This window comes from Solea solea, chromosome 19 (assembly GCF_958295425.1).
Source record: "Solea solea chromosome 19, fSolSol10.1, whole genome shotgun sequence".
Taxonomy (NCBI): domain Eukaryota; kingdom Metazoa; phylum Chordata; class Actinopteri; order Pleuronectiformes; family Soleidae; genus Solea; species Solea solea.
Window position 1 is genome coordinate 11737569 of NC_081152.1, and position 23284 is coordinate 11760852.

At 41.4% G+C, this 23284-nt stretch overlaps 1 protein-coding gene across 4 annotated transcripts in view; it reads left to right on the forward strand.

The window, feature by feature from the left end:
• Positions 1-23284, forward strand: part of LOC131446110 (mediator of RNA polymerase II transcription subunit 13-like) — a 73929-nt gene that overhangs the window by 32183 nt on the left and 18462 nt on the right. For all 4 annotated transcript variants that reach the window (XM_058617110.1, XM_058617111.1, XM_058617112.1 and 1 more), the window contains exons 3-4: positions 13658-13742; positions 17285-17368. In XM_058617110.1, coding sequence (XP_058473093.1) covers positions 13658-13742; positions 17285-17368 — 169 coding nt within the window. The remainder of the gene's footprint in view (positions 1-13657; positions 13743-17284; positions 17369-23284) is intronic.

A 23284-nucleotide genomic window follows, 5' to 3' on the forward strand; every position in this document is an offset into this window, starting at 1 on the left:
TGGCGAGCTGACATTAATGTCTCCTTTAAGGCTGTGGCGCACAATGGGCCTTTTTACACACACGTGTTTTTTAATATTTCAATTCCAAGTGCGAGTATACATTTAATGTATTTACCCCGCACTTATGTCCACTCCAAACTATTATGTGCAATAAAAATACAGCGAGGAATTCAGAGTCTCAGAAGTAGTCGAAACTTACTCTGTTTATACAGTTGTGTGTTTATTTGATTGGGATTGAAAGTGATGTAGTATGTAGCGTAGCAACTTACATCACATTAGCTTAGATTGACGGTATGTGGTCGTGGTCGTATGTTATTAACATTAAAAAACACTTTCAAATACAAATAGACCTCTTCAATGTCATGACTTGAGGACTTGGTTTGTATTGGTTCAGGAGACAAGAACAAGGCTAAAGCTAAGCAAGTTAAACAATATAATATAGTTTCAAACAACCGAGGATTTAATGAAATGAATGCCGCTGTTATCCCACTTCCATCCTCCCTTTTGAAGACAAGCCAGTTGCCTTTGATATGTGCAGTTTGCGGGACCTCTCAGCCTGCAACAATGACCAAACTTGATTTCTTTACGATTTTGTTGCAGTAAACCACACAATCAGTGTCTCCACAATAGCTGGCTGTTCTCATATAGGGCTACAGCTGTTTGGCAAAACAAAACAAAACAATAAGCAGTTATGAAATCTGCATTTTTAAAGAAACTACAAAAACATGTTGACTTTTAACGACTTCTAAGAACATTTTCAGCCATCCCTTTAAAGCAAGATTGTGCTGAAACAGATGCCTGAATGGGGAATAAACTTGTCTCTGTTGAGTTTATTCAGTGAATTTTTGTTAATCTGTTTAATCTTTTGCATTTCTGGCCCTTAGTTGTCAACATTTGGAATTGAAATCGCTGCCTTTTTTGATGCCAGTAAAATAAATTCTGCACATTCATCTGTATCTTTTTAATCTTTAATCTTCTATGACCACAGTTCTGGCTAAAATGACTAACTGGGATAATGAGACCTTGTGAAGCCAGCAGCAAACATTTCTGAGAAATTCCCACACAGCCCTGTGAAAATAGTATGTCTGGATTGTTTCTCCATCTGGATTGGACATAAATTCACCAGAGTCTTTGCTTCAATTCAAGGTACATTTAAAAAAATAAAAAATACAAACCGAATTTTATTGTGGAGAAAATAACATAAAAAAAAAAAGAAATCTGAGTGTGCTTATTATTATTATTATTATTATTATTATTATTGTTCATAATAATAATAATAGTAATAATAATAAGAATAAAATTGGAGGGAAAATGGAGAAAGCAATTCTTTATCTGATTTGCTGCCATGCTGTTCATGTGGCAGTTTAAAAGTGAGCCAGATGCCACTGTGGGGGCAAATTTGTCAAATGGTTTGAACTGTGGCCACAACATGCAACATTGCTGGCTTGAAGAGTAGTGTTGTTAAACTATTATAATTAAATCTATGCTGCTCTGACAGATTGAATGCATATGTTATGCCAGCCATCTTTGCTGTCTGGCTGCTTTTTTAACAGCTTTCATCCATTGTTCTCCTGCAGTGCTCTGTAAGACTTGACCAGTCCCATTCTCAATGGTCAAAAAAACCTTACTTACTCCTGAGTTTAAACTATATTACCAGTGGTAATGTGTTTTATTAGCATTTTCTCCTGGGTCAAGTGACCTGGCATCAGCAGAACATGTTCATTTCTTCTATACCAAAGAAGCTTAAGGGGCAGACTGTATATCTGGGCTAACACAGATACACAAGGTGCTTCCTGCAAAGAGGGCAGAGCTCTTCCATCTCTCCCACCTCGTTGAGAGAGAGAGAGAGAGAGGGGGGCCTCGTTGTCAATCAGTCCCTCTCTCCTCTCCCCTCTAGTGGCAGTTAGGAAGCCCCGTGGAGTCCCGCTAAGCCTCTCAATAGCTGCCCTGCCTCCCACCTCGAGGCCCATTCACTTCTAATGAGGTGCTCAAGTGTCTGTGGCTTAACATGAGGGTCAACACCACAGAAACGGGCCCTTTTTTTTTTTTTTTTTTTTTTTTTTTTTACATCGCTTGCTTCAGCCTCTCTGGCAAAAACGAACGTAATTAATGCTAGCATGCTGTTAAATTTGAAATCTGTCAACAGAGTAGTTTAAATATTTTCATATATACAACTCACAGGTGGCTCTTTATTATCGAAACGGATATTTTCCTTTCACTTAAGCGCTGCGTTTTCCTGGATACATGGTACGAGCAAATCCCAGCTCAACTGCCTGTTTGATCCTTTACAAATTATTTTGACAGCTGCAGGTACGGCCTGAATGACTGGGCGGTAAAGGAAGTGTCGCTTGGCTCCACCTGAATAACACTCAAAATATCAAGGTCCCAAACAGGCCTCGCGCACTCGAGACAACACGACAGACGATCAAACAAAAAGCCACTTTAAGTAGTCGTCACACTCTCGTCTCTCTCTCTCTCTCTTCAAATGTTTCCTCTTTCGAATGATGTGTCAAAGGCATTGTTTGTTTGTTTTTTATCTGTCAGTCAATAACCTTTGCTGATGTGTTGCTGAGTTCCCCGTCAGGTGGATGATAATGGTGAGGGGGGGAAATAGAAACAACTTTTAAACGTAAAAGTCGTGGGCGAAGGTTTAGGAGCTGCTTCTCTTTTCATGGTCATTTCATATTTTCTGGCAGTAAAGGTTTTAACTCGCTTGCTATACTATACAACCCAATAAACCATTGTGTGTGTGTGTGTGTTCCCTGTACTTAACGCTACAACTACACTTAGTTTGTATATGTTCTATTAGTACTACTCTGCTACAGCCTTTCTCATGTGGCCAAGGTCCTTACATAAGTTTAAGTTTCCCTTAAAATTAGTGCAGTTTTTGAACAAATTCTGCAGAAATTGGAAAAAAATGAGAATGAATGTGATTCTATTCACTGCTGTCATTCAAGTATGTAGCTGAGGCGATTGAAATAATGACTACATTTTTTATTTTTGGCACACAAAAATCCTCTCCTCTCCTCTGCTCTCCTCACTTCCTTTAATCTCTTTATGGCCCATTTGCAGTATATTAGACAATAAAGTCTGTCCAGGGTCACATGTTTTTATTCAGCTGAAGCACAAAAGTCCAGGTATTTGAAGAACCCAAGACTATGATGATGATGATGATAATGATGATGATGTCATCGCGCAGGCCACCGCTGGAGTTGCTCAGTGAAGTCTGTTTACGTAAAACGCTAACTGTAAATACAATTCATCCCCAAAACACTCAGCTATGTAAACAGAAATCAACACAGCGGAATGGACACTCACATTTTTTGGTTATTCAATTTATCATCATGTTTTTTTTGTCTCCACTGTTACCACTCAAGTGAAATCCAAGAGGCTAATTTAGATTACACGAGACCACAGACACGAGACAAAATGTGATAATTTGCGCAAAAGCAGTTCACACACCATGTCCCATACATTTATTTATTTTCCAATGACTTATGGGACATCACTTGGCCCTCATCACTTAGCATCCATTCATCTGCAGCAAGCCAAACATCAAATGATTTGTGTGTGCTCGAATGAGACTGTCAAATGACATAAGAATGAGTTCTAATACTGCTGACTCTTCTTTTTCTTTTTTTTTGATTGTCACGGTTGGCAAGAGACCAACACACTGACATGTTTTTTAACTGTTAGCAGATATAGATCATGTAGAGCCCTGGTTTATCTCATACCTTATCAGTCATAACTCCCTTGTCATATTTCTTACACATCCACTCTCATTTATTCCTCTTTAGGACTCTCCTCCCCACAGTCCAAAACCTCCAAATGAACCTCCGCACAAATGGTAGCGCGTTATATGACATAATAATAATCACATTTTGCCCTTGACGTTGATTTAACAGCACTAGCGACGATCCTCCCCAGCCATTGTCATTACTACACTGACTACAATAATACTGTAAATATCCAATAAATTATAAATGTCAACACTCTCCTGCCAATGATGCACGCGGTGCCACTGTAAAAGAGGAACTGGAATGGCTGTTGCGACGCTAAGCTAAAGCAACTAAATGTCATTTGTGTTTCACAAATAATAAAAAAAAATATTTTTTTCCATAAAATACATGAAAAACCCAGTGCTGTCATTCTGTGCCGCAGGTGAGGAAAATCGGAGCTGTAAGTAACTGGTGTTAGCACCGTGGTGTAACATTGTACACGCGGCGATTCGTCTTTGTTGTTTAATTATTTATTTGACTCCCTATTTCCTGTGTGGTCATGGCGATTTGTCTGTGAAATAGATCCCTGCGTGCACATGCAGAAGCTGACCCCCTCGAAAGATTGCACCTACTGGTCACTTCCAGCATCAGTCGTTCTGCCTTTCATCCCTGTCTACTGTTATTTTCACACCGTATCATGCACAGTAATGTGTTCACTTCTTATGTTCACCTCTCTGCCCCATTCCTCCTCCTCCTCCTCCTCCTCTTGCATGCCAGCAGAAGCGCTTCAGGAACCAAGCATTCATACCGGGTCATTGCTGGAAGCAGTGTGTGACACGCTGTAATAGCAGTAATTGCACAACCCACATGAATAAACTGCAATCTGTTACTTAAAGCTTAGTTTTGGTGATGTTCTTGTACTTTTTTTGTACTTTTATGAACAGAAACTATGTAGCATTATTTGTTTGCTGCATCATTTATCTGAAAACAAGTCAAGTAATACTATCAGACCAGTGGCTTGTGCTGGTCTTTGAAGCTCATTTCAGGCCCAGTTATTTAAACATAAATTCTGCAAGCGAACAACGAGAACAAGGAAACGCGGTAATGATGTAAAACTGAAACGCTATAATCTAGTTTTTATTAACAGTCCACAGACTGCAACACTGTCAATCAAAAACTGGTTCCGCCTTTCAGACAGTTCCTCCAAATCTCATGCAGAAGCCCAGTGTCTGTGCCTTGCCCACTGCTCCATTGACTCCGAGAGAAGCTGAGCATCTGTGGAAGTGACGTTTTTGCCGCATTTGTCCCATCACCGTCATCATACTCGCTGCAGCGAAACAAAAACCTATTCTATGCCATCCCATAGAAAACAGTTGAAGCTTCAAGTGGTTTTAATGTGGAGGCTGCTACAGGACTACGAGACCCACGTAAGACGATCCGTCGTCCGTGATAAACAGCTGATTCTGAACAAACTAGTGACACGTTCTAATCGCGTTCTAGCGCACGTTCAGTATTGAAATGTAAAAACAACACAGAACATATATATGAGAACCTAACTGAGGGAAGTGTATACACCGGCAGCGCAGTGGTAGGCGGGGTTAAGAAGCATTCATCTTGTCAAAACTAAGATTTTTGAGCAGTAGAATTCAGTTCTGAAACTTTTCACGGGCGTGTCTTTGTGTTTTAGAACTTGTCTGCAACCATCTTGCTTTACTAGCCCACTGCTGCTTTTGCCTCCCTCGGTCTTGACATACAACAACTCACTTCCTGTAGGAATGTCCCCGGGTGACACAAGATCTTAGATCTAAAGTCATGTGGAACTGAGAGGCTTATTCAGCATTGTGTGAACTCATCTGACAATAGGGTTGAATGTAACAGACATTTGACTATATTTAAAACCTACACACTACCTTTTTCACACTTTATTCTATGCCTATATGTCTTTAAATTGACATGTGTCCCGTTAACCTCGAAGCTGCGCACACAGCAAGATCTCAGCCACTTCTCTAGAACACATACTCATGCTGTATTTTTTTTTTTTCTCTTTTCATTTTTGTAAAAGTCAAATTCCCCCATCGTCATAGCCAGCGATGGAAAAAAAACATGCTGTGAAATTGGTGCGCAAAGGAGTAATGAGGGGAAGTTGTGTAAGGGAATATTGAGCGCTGCTGTGTTGACACGGCCTGGTTTGGTGCCAGCCAGTCATTCTTACCCTCCACTTTGACCTTAGCCCGTGGGACGTGGGGCTTTTCTGGCTGCAACTCGACTCCGCGTGTCACTGTCGGGTGAAAGACATGAACGGAAACAAGTAGACGGTCAGAAGTTTAGCATATCCTTAATTGGAATACATTGTAGCTGCATTTGTGAGCTGGTGTTTATATAAATACATGCACTCATGGCACAACACTCACACCCTTCTTTTGCCTCTCTGTCTGACTCACTCCCACAACTATGCAGGCAACTCCATCTCAGTCACCTAATTGATTCCAGATTTCTCCCCTCATCCCTTCATTCTCTCTGAACCTCCTCCTCCTCCTCCTCGCTGTCACTGCTGCCCCTCGTTCTGTCCATCTTTATGGGCTCTCTGTGTGTCAGTGCCCCACCTGCGTGCAATCACCTATAGACAGTATGTCAAGAATGTGTATGTTACATTATTGAGTCGTATAGAAGTGAAAGTTTAAAAGTGTAGTTGTTTTCGTCTTCGTGACCCTTGTGCTACGAGCTGAATGACTCCAAAACAAACATTCTATCGTTATTCAAATCGGATTAGCGCCGTTATAGGTGAGACGATGAGATAAGAAAGCAAGCTCGTTTTCACATTTGTAAGCATGCAGTCTCTACAGCTGGAGGAGGACCAGAAGGATTGGATAAACACTGCCAGCATTCATGGCTTTAACCAGAGGTTGTAAATCTAACCTGCTCTGGGCTCACACACAGTAAAAAGGCAGAAGAAGAAGAAGAAGAAGAAGTCATTGTGCTTCTAATTCAAAAGCCCACAGAACTGCCTGTTTACTGCGATCTGAATTTTGTGAAGTGTGATTAGAGGCCTGGCAGACTCTGTTGTGTTGAGTTTAGAGGTGTCGCAGAGAAAATGTAGGAAATGGTGTCACTGGAGCATTCGAGTGTGTGCAGACGGCTGTCACGGGGCAGAGGGTACAGTTGGCTGTTTTATGATCTGAAGAGCAGATATGAATGAGGTGAGGAAGACTCTCTACTTTGTTTTAGTGTAAAATAGGGGGAAAAAAATGTTCTCACCACCACTTTATTAGGTAGAGAGGATACCAAATAAAGTGGCTGGGGTGTCTTCTGCTGCTGTATAGTCCATCTACTTCAAGGCTCAGGGTATTGTGCACTCAGAGTTGGTTTTATGCATTCCAACGAGTTATTTAAGTTGCTGTTGCCTTCCTATCATTTCAAACCAGTCTGGCCATTCTCCTCTGACCCCAAGGCATTTTTTGCAGCTCACTGGATATTTTATATTTTTTTGAACCCTAGAGATGGTAAAGTTTCTTCACCATTTTGATGGTTAATATGAAACTCAGCAGGTCATCTTTACTGTGGACGCATTGCATTGCCGCTGTGGGATTTACTGATTAGATATTTGCGCAAACAAGCAGTTGTCGTACCTAATAAAGTGGCGGGTAATTGTATAACCACCTCGCTAAACAGTAAAGCAATTGGTTGTATCAGTGTTTACACAGCGCTGGCTGCGAGGTACAATCAGATGTAATGTTCTCTTACTGTAGCTGGAAGACGTTTAATTGACATTGCCCGATCCTGTAAATCACTCTGGTGTGAATGTAATTGTTCACACCAGCCGGCTTTGACGCTTTGTGACTGAAATAAAGCAAGAAATAACATTTAAAGTGATGAGAGAGTGCCTGGGCCTGAGCATCAATATTGCAAAGGTAAAAGGCTTTCCTTCTTTAGCCAGGGAGAACGGGCCACAGCAAAGAATTAACTGCTATTACACTGCAAACAAGGAAAAACTCACAAAGCCGAGCAAATCACGCAGGTATAAACGACTCTTTGAATTTTAATTGTTCAAGAATCTGCGAGGCTAAAGAGGCAGAGAGGAGTTAGTGCCACGGAAATGTACGACTGATGAGAAACAAAGCTTATTTTCCAGCACAGATGTTGGAAGCATCCATATTCAGTGATGGTTGCAATTACCGAGTAATGAAACCCTGCTTCACCCCACAAGATAATCATCTTAGTTGTTACTGTTTGGATTCAGAACTCTACGTTGGGAGTTGAAATGATTTATAACACCACGGGTAAATTCCCCAACTTTTTTTTTTGGCGTTTTTTTGGCGTTGGTATGAAATCACCAATCAGCCGCAAGACGCACGGGTCAGCGTGTTCTGACCGGCTTTCCCTCGTGAGTTGTTTATATTGACAGGATTTCAGAAGGTGGAAATGCTGAATGTGTCTTTCTGCATGTTTGCCTCGCTGTAACACCGCAGGTGTGTTAACAGCTTCATTAATACTCAATGCTAATCCAATTCCACGTCGGGAATCTGAGTGGATTATGGAATATGGAACACTGTTGTCATTAGATTTGACCAACGTGAAGCGTCTTCATTAAATGTTTGTGGGGACGGTTAAGGTGTGTAGACGTTTGTGTGTAGTGTAGTGTAGTGTATTGTAGTGTAGTGGAGGAGAACATGTGTGGGCAGTGTTTAAAAGACACAGTGATGTGTTAACAGCGATATTGAGAGTTCTCGTGTGCAATAATTAGTGACTTCTAATACAGAGGCTGCAGCAAACAGAGGATTCCTCTGCTCATCCCTGCCTTTCCCAAGTACATCAGGGAACTATGGTGGCCTTAAAATACCAAAAAAGAAAAAAAGAACGTAAACGCTCTACTGTTCCACTCGTTTCTCTTTCTTCTTTGTTGGTTTCTGCATCAGGTTTATATCAGCAGAGCTGTTCTTCTTCACTAGCAAAGTGAGCTTCCGCTTTAAAACTGGGAAAGTCTGCCAGAAAGTACACACAAAAGGCTTATTCTAATGCTATGAAACGCAAATGACTTTCATTTTAAAGTGCTTTTACACTTATACAAACATTACTAATAGGCAGTATATTCAATTTGAGCTGATTTATTCATTTTTGTTTTTGCTCCACATGTGGTGATATATTAGCGACAGACAGCGAGTGAAGGGAAATCGTCTTTCACCAAAACTTCTTCTGGTTGATTAAATCAAAAGTTGAGCCGCGGCCAGATTAGAAGCAAGGGTTGTTGTGGGAAATGGAAGTTCCCAAATGATAAGCTCCATAATTTCTCCTGCCACCCTCAAACTTCCTACACTGGTAAATGGGTCACACTGTGGAGCTGTTTTTGTTCCTGTTCTTTCCATGGATGAACTCAGGATGTACTGTATCTGCTTTTCTTCCCTCGCTGGCTCAGTGGCAGGGTAATATAGCATATTATTACTGTATTAACAGCCCATTCAAAGACAGTAAAGTGTTATTATTATGTATGTGTAGCATCCAAGGCACTTCTGGGCGTCTTGTTGTCTCCCGCCACACTGTTATTCTAATGTCCTTGTGAGTGTTGATTGAAGAATGTTTGCTCATTACAGCAAAGCGTTTCATATTGTGCTGTTCTTGGTGGGAAGTTCCCCTGTTTATATTGTAAGACTGAGACACACACACACACACACACACACACACACAAAAACAACAATGACAGCGAAGGGCAAACACCTTTTCTTTGTGCTGAAGTAAAGCTCACAATAAGTCAGCATTTGCGACGCGTTTGAGTCACTGACACAGTTTCGCCGTCAGGTAGCGTTTGTAAAATCCACTATTATTACACACACACAGTCATGGCTTTGTTGATGACTGTGACGATGAGGTTTCAGATTTTACAATGACCTGAAGTTTACAGTTTTATTCCTGCATGAAAACAGCACCTGTTAGATAATATTAATTACCTCTTAATTATCTCTCAATCTTAATACTGAATGCTCGTAAGACTGAGGATTAAAGGATTAACTCGGTTTACATTGTGTCATTTTGATATTGATGTGATAGTCACTCATAAATGTCGTCACAAACCTATATAATTATAATAATACAATAATGATGATATTATTATTATTATTATTATATTTCCTTGTGCACTCTTGCAATTATGCTCTCTCTCACTCACTGTTGAAAGCACAGATACTAAGGCATGTTTACACACACACACACACACACACACACACACAATTCTGCACAGATATGCAGCAGGGCAGCTAATTAGTAAAGTGGCACTGGGGTTTTGTATGAAAACACACACACACACACACACACATTAAGTGAAACATGCACACTAACTGCCCAGTGAGAGCTCACAGTCTGCACAATCCAGAGACACCACTGGACGCCAAGTCTGCTGCTTTTATTGATCCAGGGCAAATGAACAAATGAGGGAGAGAGAGAGAGGGAGAGAGGGGAAGGATATGTATGGAGAGGTGTCATCGTGCATGAGACACAGTATTGTCACAGCTCAGCTCCTGCCGTCTTGCCTCTCTCAGATCAGATCAATACCATCTTTGTGTTTGTTCGCACAGCAGCGTCGCAGTTGTGAGTGGTCACTCCCCCTAGTGGTGTAAGTGAGACCATCCTAGTTGTGGGGGGGGGAAACTGGTGGAGAGACTGAGAGACAGAGAAACAGACAGAGATGGAGAGACGGGGTTAGACGCAGAGGACGTGAAAGAGAGGTGGAAGGAAGTGGAGAGGGTGGTGGAGGGCGACCCAGTTCCATCACTGCTTGTTTGTGTTTGGGTTGCCGCTGCAGTCAAGAGGCATTGTAGCACAGGGATGGGTGGAGGAAATGAATATGCATTTTTTTTTTTTTTTTTTTTGGTTAAACATAACCTGAGTGTGCAGACACACACACACACACACACATGCAAAGTCAGGCACAGGGCACTTTGGGAAGTTAGACACATTCACTCACACACACACACACTGCAGGACATGGGCTGTGCTGTCATAGTTCTGATCATTTTAACACCTGATGTTTCTCTCACGCTGACATGTTGACAGGTCCGATGAAAACATCCATGCACGCTCCACTTACATGAGCGTGCAATTCATGCATATAAACAGTATCAACAGCAACAACCTGGTATTTTATCATCTCATGTTTTCTACGTCAGATCACACAGTCGAAATATCATCTGTTTCTGAGAGGACTCACATTTTTTTTTTGGAACAATTGGTTCTATGTGGGACAAAAATCTGGATGAAAATAACTTTGAAATGTATCTTCTCCTTCTTCTTCTTCTTTTTTTAATCAGGTTATTTGTCAGTGCCTTTGGTTTAAGCTAATAGAGACCGAGCTTGACTACATCCAGTTGTTTTAAGATCTTTCAGGCACGATGCAGTTCCCTGTGGCTCAGGCTGCGATGAATGATGGATCACGATGCTTTAAAGCCCTATTGCACTTAGCTGTGCATTTAGTGTCTCCAGCACGCGCCTCCCTTGGGCCATCTGTGTTCCTCCTCTGATTAACAACCAGTAAAAAGTCAAATTGTGTTGGTGCCTGACTGACTGACTGCTGGTGAAGTGACACTTTCATAGCGTTTTCGCCTCTCACATCCCTACGGGGGCACCACTGTATTCATATATCAGATCATAGCATTTTTCCACACTCCTTGCTATATTTATAATGTTTGTGTGTGTGTGTGTGTGTGTGCATGCATGTGTGGATGCCTGACCTTGTTTTCTTGCAAGAGTGATTTGTCACACCTTGTGTTGATATGGTGCAGTGAGCTGGCACTTGGACAACTGTAATACATACAGGAGCGACTATTGTGGATCGAAAGTATGCTGTTACTAGAGTTTGACCAACATGGGGTTTTCTATGACTTCAGAAACCAATGCAGCCACTGGCTAATATATGATGCCAATATTTATTCATTTATTTATTTATTGGCTGTTTTTTCTTTTCTTTCCACCATTTGATACAATTTGAGTTTTTGAGTTATTTATCACAAACGATGCACACAACAGTGCTTATGATCCGTCTCTCTGTCTCTGCATTGCACTGCACATGCACTTACATATTTTAAATAAAAATAATGTATAAACCTCATAATAAATACATGAAACCGGCCATTAAAGGCAAATAAAGTTTTGCATTAAAGAAAAATGATTAAATATCTTTATTGTCATCTCACAGTCACACTGTAATAATGAAATTGGATACAATGCTAAGTTTCTGAAAATAAAATACCTTTACCTATAAAAAGTAATAATACAAATACAAAAAAATCCGGGTGATTATTCAGGTCAAATTCTGGGATTTGTTAAGCATTGTTTTATTTTAGCTATAAAATTGTGCATGAATTAAAGCGCAGAAATGAGGAAATAATTATTTGCACGTTCTCAGGGGGATATGGTTACATTTTTTTACATTTTTAATGGAAGTGTTGGGAGGATGTGAGGTTGAAGAGTCAGTGACACAGTTTTTGGAGTAATAGGGGTCAGGAGCTGTGGAGCTGGTCTCAAGGAGAGCAAATGAAGACGGGCTGTGGAGGATTGACAGAGTTGGGGGGGGAGAAGAAAAAGTTTGGGACGTTTTTTTTAAGAGCAGGAGAGAAAGAGGGAGATATAGAGACAGTGGGAGTTAATGAGCTGGATTTGCTGGAGACTTGGCATTCTGCTCATGGTGCTCGCTCTATCTCTCTACTCTGTAGAAGAGCTGGCTAGAGCGAGCTTCCTGTCTGAGCCCTGAAGCAGGAGTAAATGAGGGGTGTGGGGGGGGGGGGGAGGTGGCGTCGGCGGTGGAAGCAATAGAACAGAGGAAGGAGGAGAAGGAGGAGGGTGAGGGGCGGGAGGGACCAGTGTTGAAATTGAATGCCAGGGCGCCATGTTCTCACCGCCAGCGTTTCCATGGTTACAGGGTAATTCTGGCGAGTAAGGAAATTTCATTCACCGTGGTATAAAGAAGAAGAAGAAGAACAACAACAACAAAAAAAAAAAACAGAAAGGTAATATCAACAAAGTAACCAAGGGTGGGTAAGAAACACACAACAACAAAGAAAAACAGGGAGAGGGAAATAAGAGGATGTGAAAGAGGTGGGAAGAGAAAACCCCATGTGCCACCCATCCCCCAGGCGATCTGCCACTGCCTTTTATTCTTTTTTTTCTTATGTATTTCTGTGATGCTTGGTTTGTTTGCCACCACCCTATAAGCAAACACCCACCCATAATCATCTTTTTTTTTTCCCCAGCAGCCCTGCAGGTATATGAATAAAAAGAAACACTGTTAAATGGCTGGTATGTGTGTATGCGCTCATACTTTTTTTTTGGGGTGGAAGGAGGGAGGGAGGGAGAGAGGGAGGGAGGCAGTGGGGTTTTAGTGTCGGAGGGTAAAAAGAAAAGTGTCCAGGATTGTTTCACAACACATTTGACACGGGTGGATTGGTCGCTGACAAGCCAGGGGCTCCGGGAAAAAGAGCATCTGATTGCTTAAATTTCAAATGAAAAATGGAGTGGGGAGCTGAAACTCTGCGTGTACAAACCTGAGCGCACGAGCAATGTGTGTCAGCCTGCACGGATACAGGCGCACTTTTACTCTGCAGCTAACTGGCCTTGACAACTGCATGGGGTTTGACTGGGCTGTCGCCGCAGCCAACCTGACAGCTGTACAGCCAGGCGTCCTGTGTATACGCACACGCACGCACACACACACACACACACACACACACTTGCCCACAATACTTCCAAGTGTAATCTCTGACGTGACGTGTGCAGGTTCTCTCATCAGCACATGCAGCGTGTTTTTACAGCGTGAGCTCTAAACACATGGTGCTGATTTATGTGCTGTTTATTATCCTTAAACTGCTGCAATGTAGATGCTTTGCTGTCACAATACAATATTAATATTTCAACTTTAACGACTGTGTTTTGTTTTTTGTTTTTTTCTCACCTTTCAGTGGCTGAGGAAGGACTGTGGGAGTGTGGGCTGTCCTACGAGTGCAGGACTCTCCTCTTCAAGGCCATACACAACCTGCTGGAAAGGTAAAAAAAAATCCCCATTACTTTCCAGCAGCACTTCATAAGCCACACAGCAGTGACTGCAGTCAGTGCCGACTGTGAATGACACTCATGGAATATGAAAACATGTTGCATAACAGGCATAGTTACACAGTAATGTGGTACATACTCAATGAAGAGTATCACGGGACACGTTTGAGTTATTTCACTAGAAATAAAATACTAGTGAATGTGACAAAATACTTTCACTCAGTTCCTGCTAACGTAGTATTTTTTTTTTTAATGTTATAATATAATGTGGTACTTTCTCACATTTCCATGGAAACTTTCAGGTTTTCTGCACCTCATACTGGAAATAACTCACAGAGTTCAAAGCTCTTGTGAAGCTTCAGGTTGTCTGTGTCCAAGCATTTTTGTGTTAAAAAGTTTTAATGTTTGCTTTAATGTATTTGATCTGATGATAATAATAATAATAATATTATATTGTGATGTCATGTAGACTCTCCAGGTGTTACAGTTATCCTAATGTCATTGAATCAGAAGCAACTCATTTTCTTAAAGATGTTTCCCCTCTCATCAAGAAATCTCCAGTTGCTACTGATTCAGTGACTGTTGCATATATTGTGACACATGTCTTTACAGACAATGTTTTGAAATATAATACACTATTAATATTGCATCACAGATATTACATTAAACTATCCAATCCAATCCACTTTATCTATAGAGCACAATTAAAAACAACAGCAGTTGCCCAAAAGAGCTGTACAATAACATTAAAATGACTTAAAACACACATACAAATAAATAAATAAATAAGTAAAAATACCAACGATAGCCAATATTAGGACGCAATAATACATTCAAATAATATGAATAAAAATAAAGTATTGATGGGATAATACTGTTAATTTGCACTTCAGTAACTGTGCATATGCTTAAACATTTGTTTAATTAAAGCTGTAAATACAGGACATAAACTTGCTTTGGGCTACTTTTGTATGGTATTTTACAATCCAAGTCATTTTAAATACTATTAGAAAGTGAATAATAATTATTTTTAAGATATATACTAATATTAATAATATATATCTTAATGCTTGGACTGAAATGGTTTTTCTTAATGAATATAATAAAGTGTATTTACAAAGTGCAGACACTAATAAAAGATGTAATATGATTTCCCTTCTCTTTTCTCACATTTACTTGTAGATGTATCAGAAAGGTTTACTAGCAGACAAAGTTCCACAAAATGTATATGCAACATTTGACATGTGGCCAAAATGTTTGGACCTCAGTGCACGTCTGAGAGCACGATTATAAATGAATGTGACCATCGTTGTGGACAAAAATCATCCTTCACCAAACAGAGGAACTTTAATTCTAATTGATAGGCATCTCTGCTTTTTTCCTCCACAAGCTACACCTTAATGAAATTATAACCCAGGTACTGAATCACTTGCCCAAGTACCCAAAGCTCTCCTTTCTGAGTCAGAGCCATCTGGTAAATGAAGCAGCACATATTTGCTCTCTATTAAGTTAAGCATCAGTGATCATCATAGGGGGGCACGCGGAATTAACCTTCCTATTACCTTGAAGCTAACTCCTTTCAAACAACTCGCATTTCAACACTGCAGGAATCACTTTAACTTTCACTTTCATAGCACACAGGTGATACTGGCCTCTGTCATGTTTTTTATTTGAATAATATTAGAGGAAATAATGTGACTTGTGTGGTTGGGTGAAGTCTTAGAACTTGAACTGACTTTATATGATGATTTTATTCTGCTTGGACTTTAAAAACTGTAGAAACAAAAGTTGGCTTCACAACTTGGTTTAAAATATATGTTTTTTTATATGAGTAGAGTTGAGATTAGTTAAAATTCATTTCATTAAATTGTAATTGTAATCATAACTTAAATTTGGATCTTCATAATCCATTATATTAGACAATGTTTACCCTTCCAGGTATTTAACATCACTGGACACAATCATATGGAAGTGTGTGTTAAAGGCTGGAGTCACGTGGCCAGAAATGTACAATATTGTTCATACGTTGGAGTCAGAATGCAGGTGGACTTGGCAGGGTTCCCACGGGTCCTTGAAATCCTTGAAAGGTTTTTGAAAATCGCCCTCATTAGACTTGTTTGTTTACGAAAGCCGCCTACCGCTTCGCGCAGAATAAACAGACGAGTCGTAATTACTAGCCGTGTTGTGGGCACTGAAATTCCACGCAGAGCAATGAGCGAGTGACGTTAAGCGAGAGAGAAAGAGCAAATGACAACGTGATGCCTGGGAAATGCAAATTCCAAAGATCTCACCGACTTTGAACAAGATCCCAAAGACAATCACTTGTCCAGATGCAGAGCGTGCTGCAAATCAATCAAAGTGGGCGGCTATGACAAGTTGCCCTCCCATCTACAGCTGTCACAGCACATTTGGTCCTTGAATTTGATGCCAACCAAGGTGTGGGAACCCTGGCTTGGTCCCTCTTCAAAGTAACCTAACTGCTGTGGTTCAGAGTAGCTTCATTCTCTATTAAAAATGAGGTTAGATCCTTTAAATACTACAGGCAAGGTTAGTGAGCAGTGATTGGTGAACAGTGGAGTTTTTGTTTGCCATAATCACCTTGACTTAAACTTGAATGAAGTCTAACAAGTTTGAATGAAAATCTGAAGGGCTGTCTTGTGTCACCTAAAGTAATTCCTTTCGCAGAGCGTATCCCACAGTCTGGCAAATTGCTATTGATATTATATGGTGCGGTGGCAGCCTGTGGTCAGAGCAGAACAGTGATATAGTGATAAGTACGTACCAACGACGGTAGAGCGCGAGGCTAAAAGCTTCGGATAGCTTCAGTCAAACAGAGCGCAGAGGAGTTCATCAAATCATTTTTGTAATTCCTTTGACCTGGGTCACAGGATCTGACATGGAATTCGCTGGCACCTGCACACAGAGACAAGTCAAACCTGTCTTTGTGTGCAGAGATAGAGAGAGAGAGAGTGTGTGAAGAAGAGCTCAGATGCAGAACGATGACTGAGTGAAAAGCACTTTTTTTTGTGCTGGGGTGAAGTGCACGTAACTTTGGGACAGATTAGCAGCTGAAGATTTGCATTTTCTTCTGCACATCTCCACAGTTCAAACTTTGCCCAGTTGCAGCTGAGGGACAGTCCCTGCTGCAGACTCAGTATCATCACTCTGCATTTCCTGCTGCTGTATTTGACTTCAAACTGAAAGAACGCATCAAGTCACTAAATAAACAAACAAAAAAAAAACAATGATTCTACTCATATACTCTTTGAGATTCATAACAAAGCCATACAATGATTATGTTATGGGGTTGATTTGTTACAAACACCAGTGAGGTGAACTCGAGCTCGACAGAGAAACTACTCGGTGCTTTACACTCGTACTGAAAATGTAATTCTGTTGACTCTCATCCTGTGAGAGAATGACTAACTGAGAGAAAGAAGAAGAAAGCCCTGCGGGCCTTTTGTTGCTTCTGTTTGTCTAATTATTGATAATCGCTTTTCTCCCGTGCTTCTTTTTTTTCTTGCTTACGGCTGAAGGTGCTTGATGGATAAAGGCTTCGTGCGGACCGGGAGGTGGTTCTTTAAGCCGCACGACCTGGAGGAAAAGGCCTTGGGCAACAGGTGAGTGGAATTTTTGATTCGGCAACACACGTGCCACTGAGATATTGTGACACCAAAACCTGTCGCATCGCAACCTGTAGTCAGCGCACAGCCTCATCGTGTGTGTGCACGACACAGCTTTGCAGTCTGAATGTCTTTCATCCACTTTTGCAGCGTCTGCTCTCCTCGATGTTTCAGTGTTTGGCTCACGCTATGAGACCATTATAACCAGGAGTTAATGGCGGTGAGAGGTGAGAGCTGAGCTCTTGCTCTCTATCTCTCTCTCTCTCGGTGAGGGGAGGGTGGGTAGTGTTGTGCATGTGCTGGCGTCACGCTGTGGAGCGATGAAGCCAATGTGGGAGACAGACATAGACACAGGGTAAATAGATGGGATGGGTGTGAAGAAAGACGCTCGACTTTAGCCGTTACGCTTTCCCTCTCCGCGCTTGGCCCCGCCTCCTCCTGCAGGTGAGGATGCGGCGTTTCCTTACATATCGACTGCACGTGTTCAATAAGTTTCTCAGAGGAAACTACTTAGCTTTTAGAAATCAGTTTCAATATCGCTGAGAGGCGGTAAACACAAATATCAAGCATTTTGTCCAAAAAAAATTATAGTAATAAAAAATATTTACTTCGGTTTATGAGCTGTAAAGCTGTAAAGTGCAATGTCATTCAAATGTGGAGCAAATGAAGTGGCGGAAACACTTGCACTAGAAAGTTGCTGACACTAAGTGCAGTGTGCTGTGACGTGCTCAGGCTCAGCTGTTCCGTAGTCCCTCGGTGAGACATCTGAAGACTGCGTGACATTTGTAACGCACACTTATTCTGACAGAATATTGATTATGTGAAATAATATGATTTATTAATTAAAATTTCAAATTAAAGAGAAACTGTGAAGCAAACATGGATAAAATGAATGAATGAAAGTGTGATTGAAAAGTTTGTGAATCATCCACTATGGCCCTCAGTCACAGGATGAACACAAAAGAGACTTTGGACCAAAGAGTGAGACAACATTCTCCACCAGCAGCACTGTAAAAAGACACCAAATGACATGTGGTTATCAGTTATTCAATACAAATAAAGGGACTTTTTAGAATCGATAAATAGAAGTGTTAAAGCTTAGTCTGAGGTCACATCTGTCTGAAAATGCTGCATGTACACCTGCAGCCTCGCTGGATGAAGTGCATCTAGTTGTTTGATTGACCCATCAACAAGACTGTGGCTTCACTTTTTTACAAGAGAAATGAAAAAAATGCAAATACGACCAAATATAACCCGCGTTACAATCTCCCGGTGGGGCTGATTAAAGACGAGGAGACGGGAGTTGAAGAAGAAGAGGGTGATAGATTTCAGAACAGTGCGTTTGCAATCCTCACGGTATCACCAACGCAGAGGCTCGGCCTCAGAAATGACATTGTCTAAGCGTGTGCTGTGATTTACACGCGTGTAAGTCATGTACTTTCGTCATTTTTTTTGACTCCATGAATATGTGGTACGCCCCCTGCTGAGCCAATCCTGACTTGTACAGTGAATTATTCAGCATCCCGGAAGGAGAGACAGAGAAGGAGAAAGAAATATGAACACGCCGACACCAGCAAATAAAAATCTGAAGTAGATGGGTGCACTGGTTGTATTTCCCCCCCCCCATGCTTACACTCTGTCGTGGTCGCATATGTGACCGTGTTTGAGTGAAGTGTGAGAAGTAGCTCCACAGCTTGATTCCGGCACACGTGCAAACACATACACGCTCATAAATACCCACACACAAATCCCTTGTTCCCAGAATAGCAGTGCCGCCTCACAATTGCCAGTGTCAGACCTCGGCACCCCCCGCGGATCCCTGACCATCAGTGTTTTCATGCCATCGGGGGGAATATTGCTCAGTTGGGCACACAGTGACCTCCCGCCTTAGCTGTAACCAACTTCTTTGTCTCTCCTTTTCGCTCCCGCGATGTACCTCCCAATCGGGGGGGCGCTTGTGTGCTCATATCTGTGCCATGCCTCCTCCTTCCCTGTGCCAATTCCTGCTCTGTGGTGCTTGCTGCCATTGTCAAGCTTATCTGGTGTTTATCTTGTATGTGTCCCCGGGCATGGCGGGGATTGGCACATCCCGGAGAAGATTCCTAAACCAATCTCCTCGCTCTGCTTTACCCCCCCCCCCCTTCCCACCCTCCACCCCCTCCATCCTCTCGTGCTCTCTTTGTGTCTGAATGGGAGGAAAGCACTCTGGGTTGGTAACGGATTGCATCAGACAGTGATGATAGCAAGAAAGAGAGAGAGAGAGGGGTAAGAACAGGGAGGAGACGCAGTGTGTGTGTGTGTGTGTGTGTGTGTGGTAGGGAGGTGGGGATCAGAGAAGGTGGGGGGTCATAAATTAATCATTGCTATAGACGGGTGAATGGATGTATCAGTCTGTCTCTCTCATTAGCTCAGTCAGTTCTATACACGCCGAGCGCCGCACACAGTATATTTGTGAACGTAGCTGCACTCATTCGCATTCACAGCCATGTGCATAAATAATGTTTTGATTTTGCAGCGTAACAGAGACGTCCGCCGGTACTTGACCATGAAACAAAAACAAGCCGCGCTGCCTGTTTAAATACTTCAGAATCTCAGAAAACCCCTTATTTAACCTGTCAGAGTAGTTTTTTTTTCTTCTCTATTTTAATGCTCCTCTCTTCTCAGGGACACTGTGATATTAGCCATTGCCTTGGCAACAGACATTCAGTGTTAGGTCACATGAGCAAGGTCACAGAATATCCAGAAATAAAACAACAAAAGATATTAAAGGCATTCCCATTTCTCTCACATCCGCTCCTCTGTTCTCCCTATCAGACCTGTGTGATAAATTTACTAATGCCAAGTGCTCATGTTAAACCTGCGTAAATGGATATGTGCAATACACACGCACGCACGCACGCCGGCTTTCAATCTTTGAAAAAAAATAAAAAATACAACTCCCAGTTGTAATTAATGAAACAAAGAAGGTCATATGCTTCTTCTATTCTCAGTCTTTGTTCCTCATCCTAATGCAAAGCAATATACAGTGTATTATGTGAGAGATGATGTTAGTGTTGATGACAGTCAATGCGTTAATAAGTTAAAAATGAGATGCAACCATGCAAAAGACTGCAAAAACAACTATTTGTTCAGGCTTTATGAAGACTGCTCAAGGTGTGTGTGTGTGTGATGAAGAGACTGGTTATGTTTCAGCTTCCATGTGGCAATGGAGGTAAATGAAACCCAGACACATCGACATGTGTTGTCTTTGCAAATGCCGTGTTGGAACAAACTGTGTTAATGCACCGCACAAGAAGTTGTTCTACAGGAACACAATAACCTGAAACCTTTCAAGAACATCGCTGAACTTTAGCCTTACTGAAGTCTTCAGACTTAAATCTCATCATGTTGGTCTGGGATGGACTTGACTGAATGGGTAAAAGAACTTCTGCAGACAAAGAGTATTTCATTTGATTTGTTTTAGAAAGGCAAATATCTTGATTAAGGTCTTGACGTTCTATTACACACACACACACACACAGGTCATGATCACCACATAGTGCATTAACGTACTGCAGGAGAACGAAATGTACAAAAACGCCTCGGGATAAGCACTTTCATTCAAAAGTTTTCTATTAAAAAAAACATGTGCATCGACGCATCATGGAGATGAACAAGAACACTTGACTCCCTATTACCCAGATCTCTAGTATTACTCGGTAATATCACAGAGAAAGAGAGAGACAGAGAGCCAGAGAGCGAGAGGGACAAGAAAAAAACACATAGATCAATAGAAAGCACAGTGATACATCACAGCAGTGGCCTCATCAACAGATCCTTTTCCTCTTTCTAATTAGGACCACAGATATGTTGCTTAAAAGCCTGTAGTTTAGTGTGCACTGAGCTGAGACTGAGAACAGCCAGTGTGCAAAGTTTGTGTCCCTGAGCGTTGGCACCTCCTTATTGTGAATCCATATAGATCTATAGATTGAGCTGTTTGAGCTCGCACATTGTGATAGTAACAGTGGCTAAAGCCACCCAGTGGGGGCAGCTGAATAATACATCAAGCTGACTGAATCCACCTTATACTCCGGTTAATATAGCGATGTAATATAGCACCTGCATAAGCCTAGGTTTATTATGCATGTGCGGTAGGATTTGTTTGTATGGAATAAACTTATTGTGCCCGCGCAGAGGAAGACGTGTGTATACATGCAGCTCACAAAAGCTTACGAGAGGATAAACATCCTCTACATCTGTCCACGTGCGCGTCAGAGCACAGGCGACGTGCTGTGTTCAGATGCTGTAGGAAGAGTCAGGGATGGAGATATAACTCGTAATAGTAGTGCAGCTGTGCTGTGGTGGCAAATTAAGCAGATTAATCCCCCATATCTCAGATAATCTAAGAAAATGCTACCGTGCCTGCTTTAGTGCACACGAGTGTAGTTAATGATTTCTTAACACATTTATCAGATCATGAGCTTTAGGTGCCTGTAACGGTGGAAACAGAAGCTACTGCACACACGTTTTACTGTTTATTCCTTTAATCTAATCTGGCTTTATCTCTTCCTTCCCACACTGGCTTTGATATGAGCAGCCTAACAACCAAGATTATATTGTCATTTAGTTTTGTGTGTCAATAGAATACAATAGAATTCATTGTACTAGACAACAACATTGGTGTTCGATCTTCAGAAACTAGTGCAAAAGAACACCAATAATAATGATAATAATAATAATAATAATAATAATAATAATAATAATAATAAAGTGTTTTCTAACCCTTCTGTATCACTTTCCTGAGAGCTGCAGAGTTAAGTGTGTGTGTGTATAAATATGTGTGTTTGTTTGTCTTTAGAACCGTGTCATGAGGCAGAAACTAATTCCTGAGGAAGTGGATAAATTTAGGTGCTGAGTGGAATCGCTGTGAGTGAAAGGTTAGGGTTGGGCCATAGCTGGTTATGGTGAAGATTAGAGATAACACATTGTTGTATTGTGAATATCAAGATTCATGAATAGAGTTATACAGAGACAAATAGAACAAGATATATGAGAGGTATAAAAATATCCAAAAAATCCAAGATAATAATAGGATAGTAAATTATAAATAAAGTATAAAAGTAGCTTGTGCGAGCGTTAAGGCAGCTGAATAAGAAAAATAATATGCACCTGTGTGTGTGTGTGTGTGTGTGTGTGTAGCATTGTGATGGTAAAACAACACACATGGTCACACTTGTTTCCACATGTTAGAGGCTGTACATGCGTGTGTTCACATGGTATTACATGACAATTGTATAGGTTTATGTACATTTGGACAGTTGCTACAAGATACCCGTAAACTGTTGTAGTTCATATATATACGTGAAATCAAATGAAACACACACACACGGACAGTACATTTCTGTGTTCTGTACATTCCCTGATTGATTTCACCATAAAAGTGTGCTCAGCTGCCACACATTAAAACTCTGATCTCATCGATATGTGTGCAGCAATTGCAATGCGTGGCTCTGAATTATTCACCTCCTCTTTTTTTCTTTTTTCTCCTTGCCTCTCATTTTAGACTCTGTACCTCTCCCTCCTTGTCCTCTTAATTTCCTCCATAATCCTCCTTTCCCTCCCTTTTGTCTCGGCATTACTGCAGCATCGCCTTCATTTTTTAACCTCTGTTGCTCGCTCCGTCTCCGTTGCTGTCATTCTCTCTCTCTCTCTTCCTCTCGCCCTCACTTCTTTCTCCTCAGCCACCCCCCACTCTTTCCTCTCCTCTCTCTATCTTTCAACAGTACTGTCAGCCCTGAGGCGAGTCTCAGCCATCACTCCTCTTCATTTATTAATACCTGTACTCATACAGCCCATCACACAGCTGCCTCACATCTCTGTGCACTGTTCGCACACACACAGTACACAGTACACACACACACACACACTTGTTTG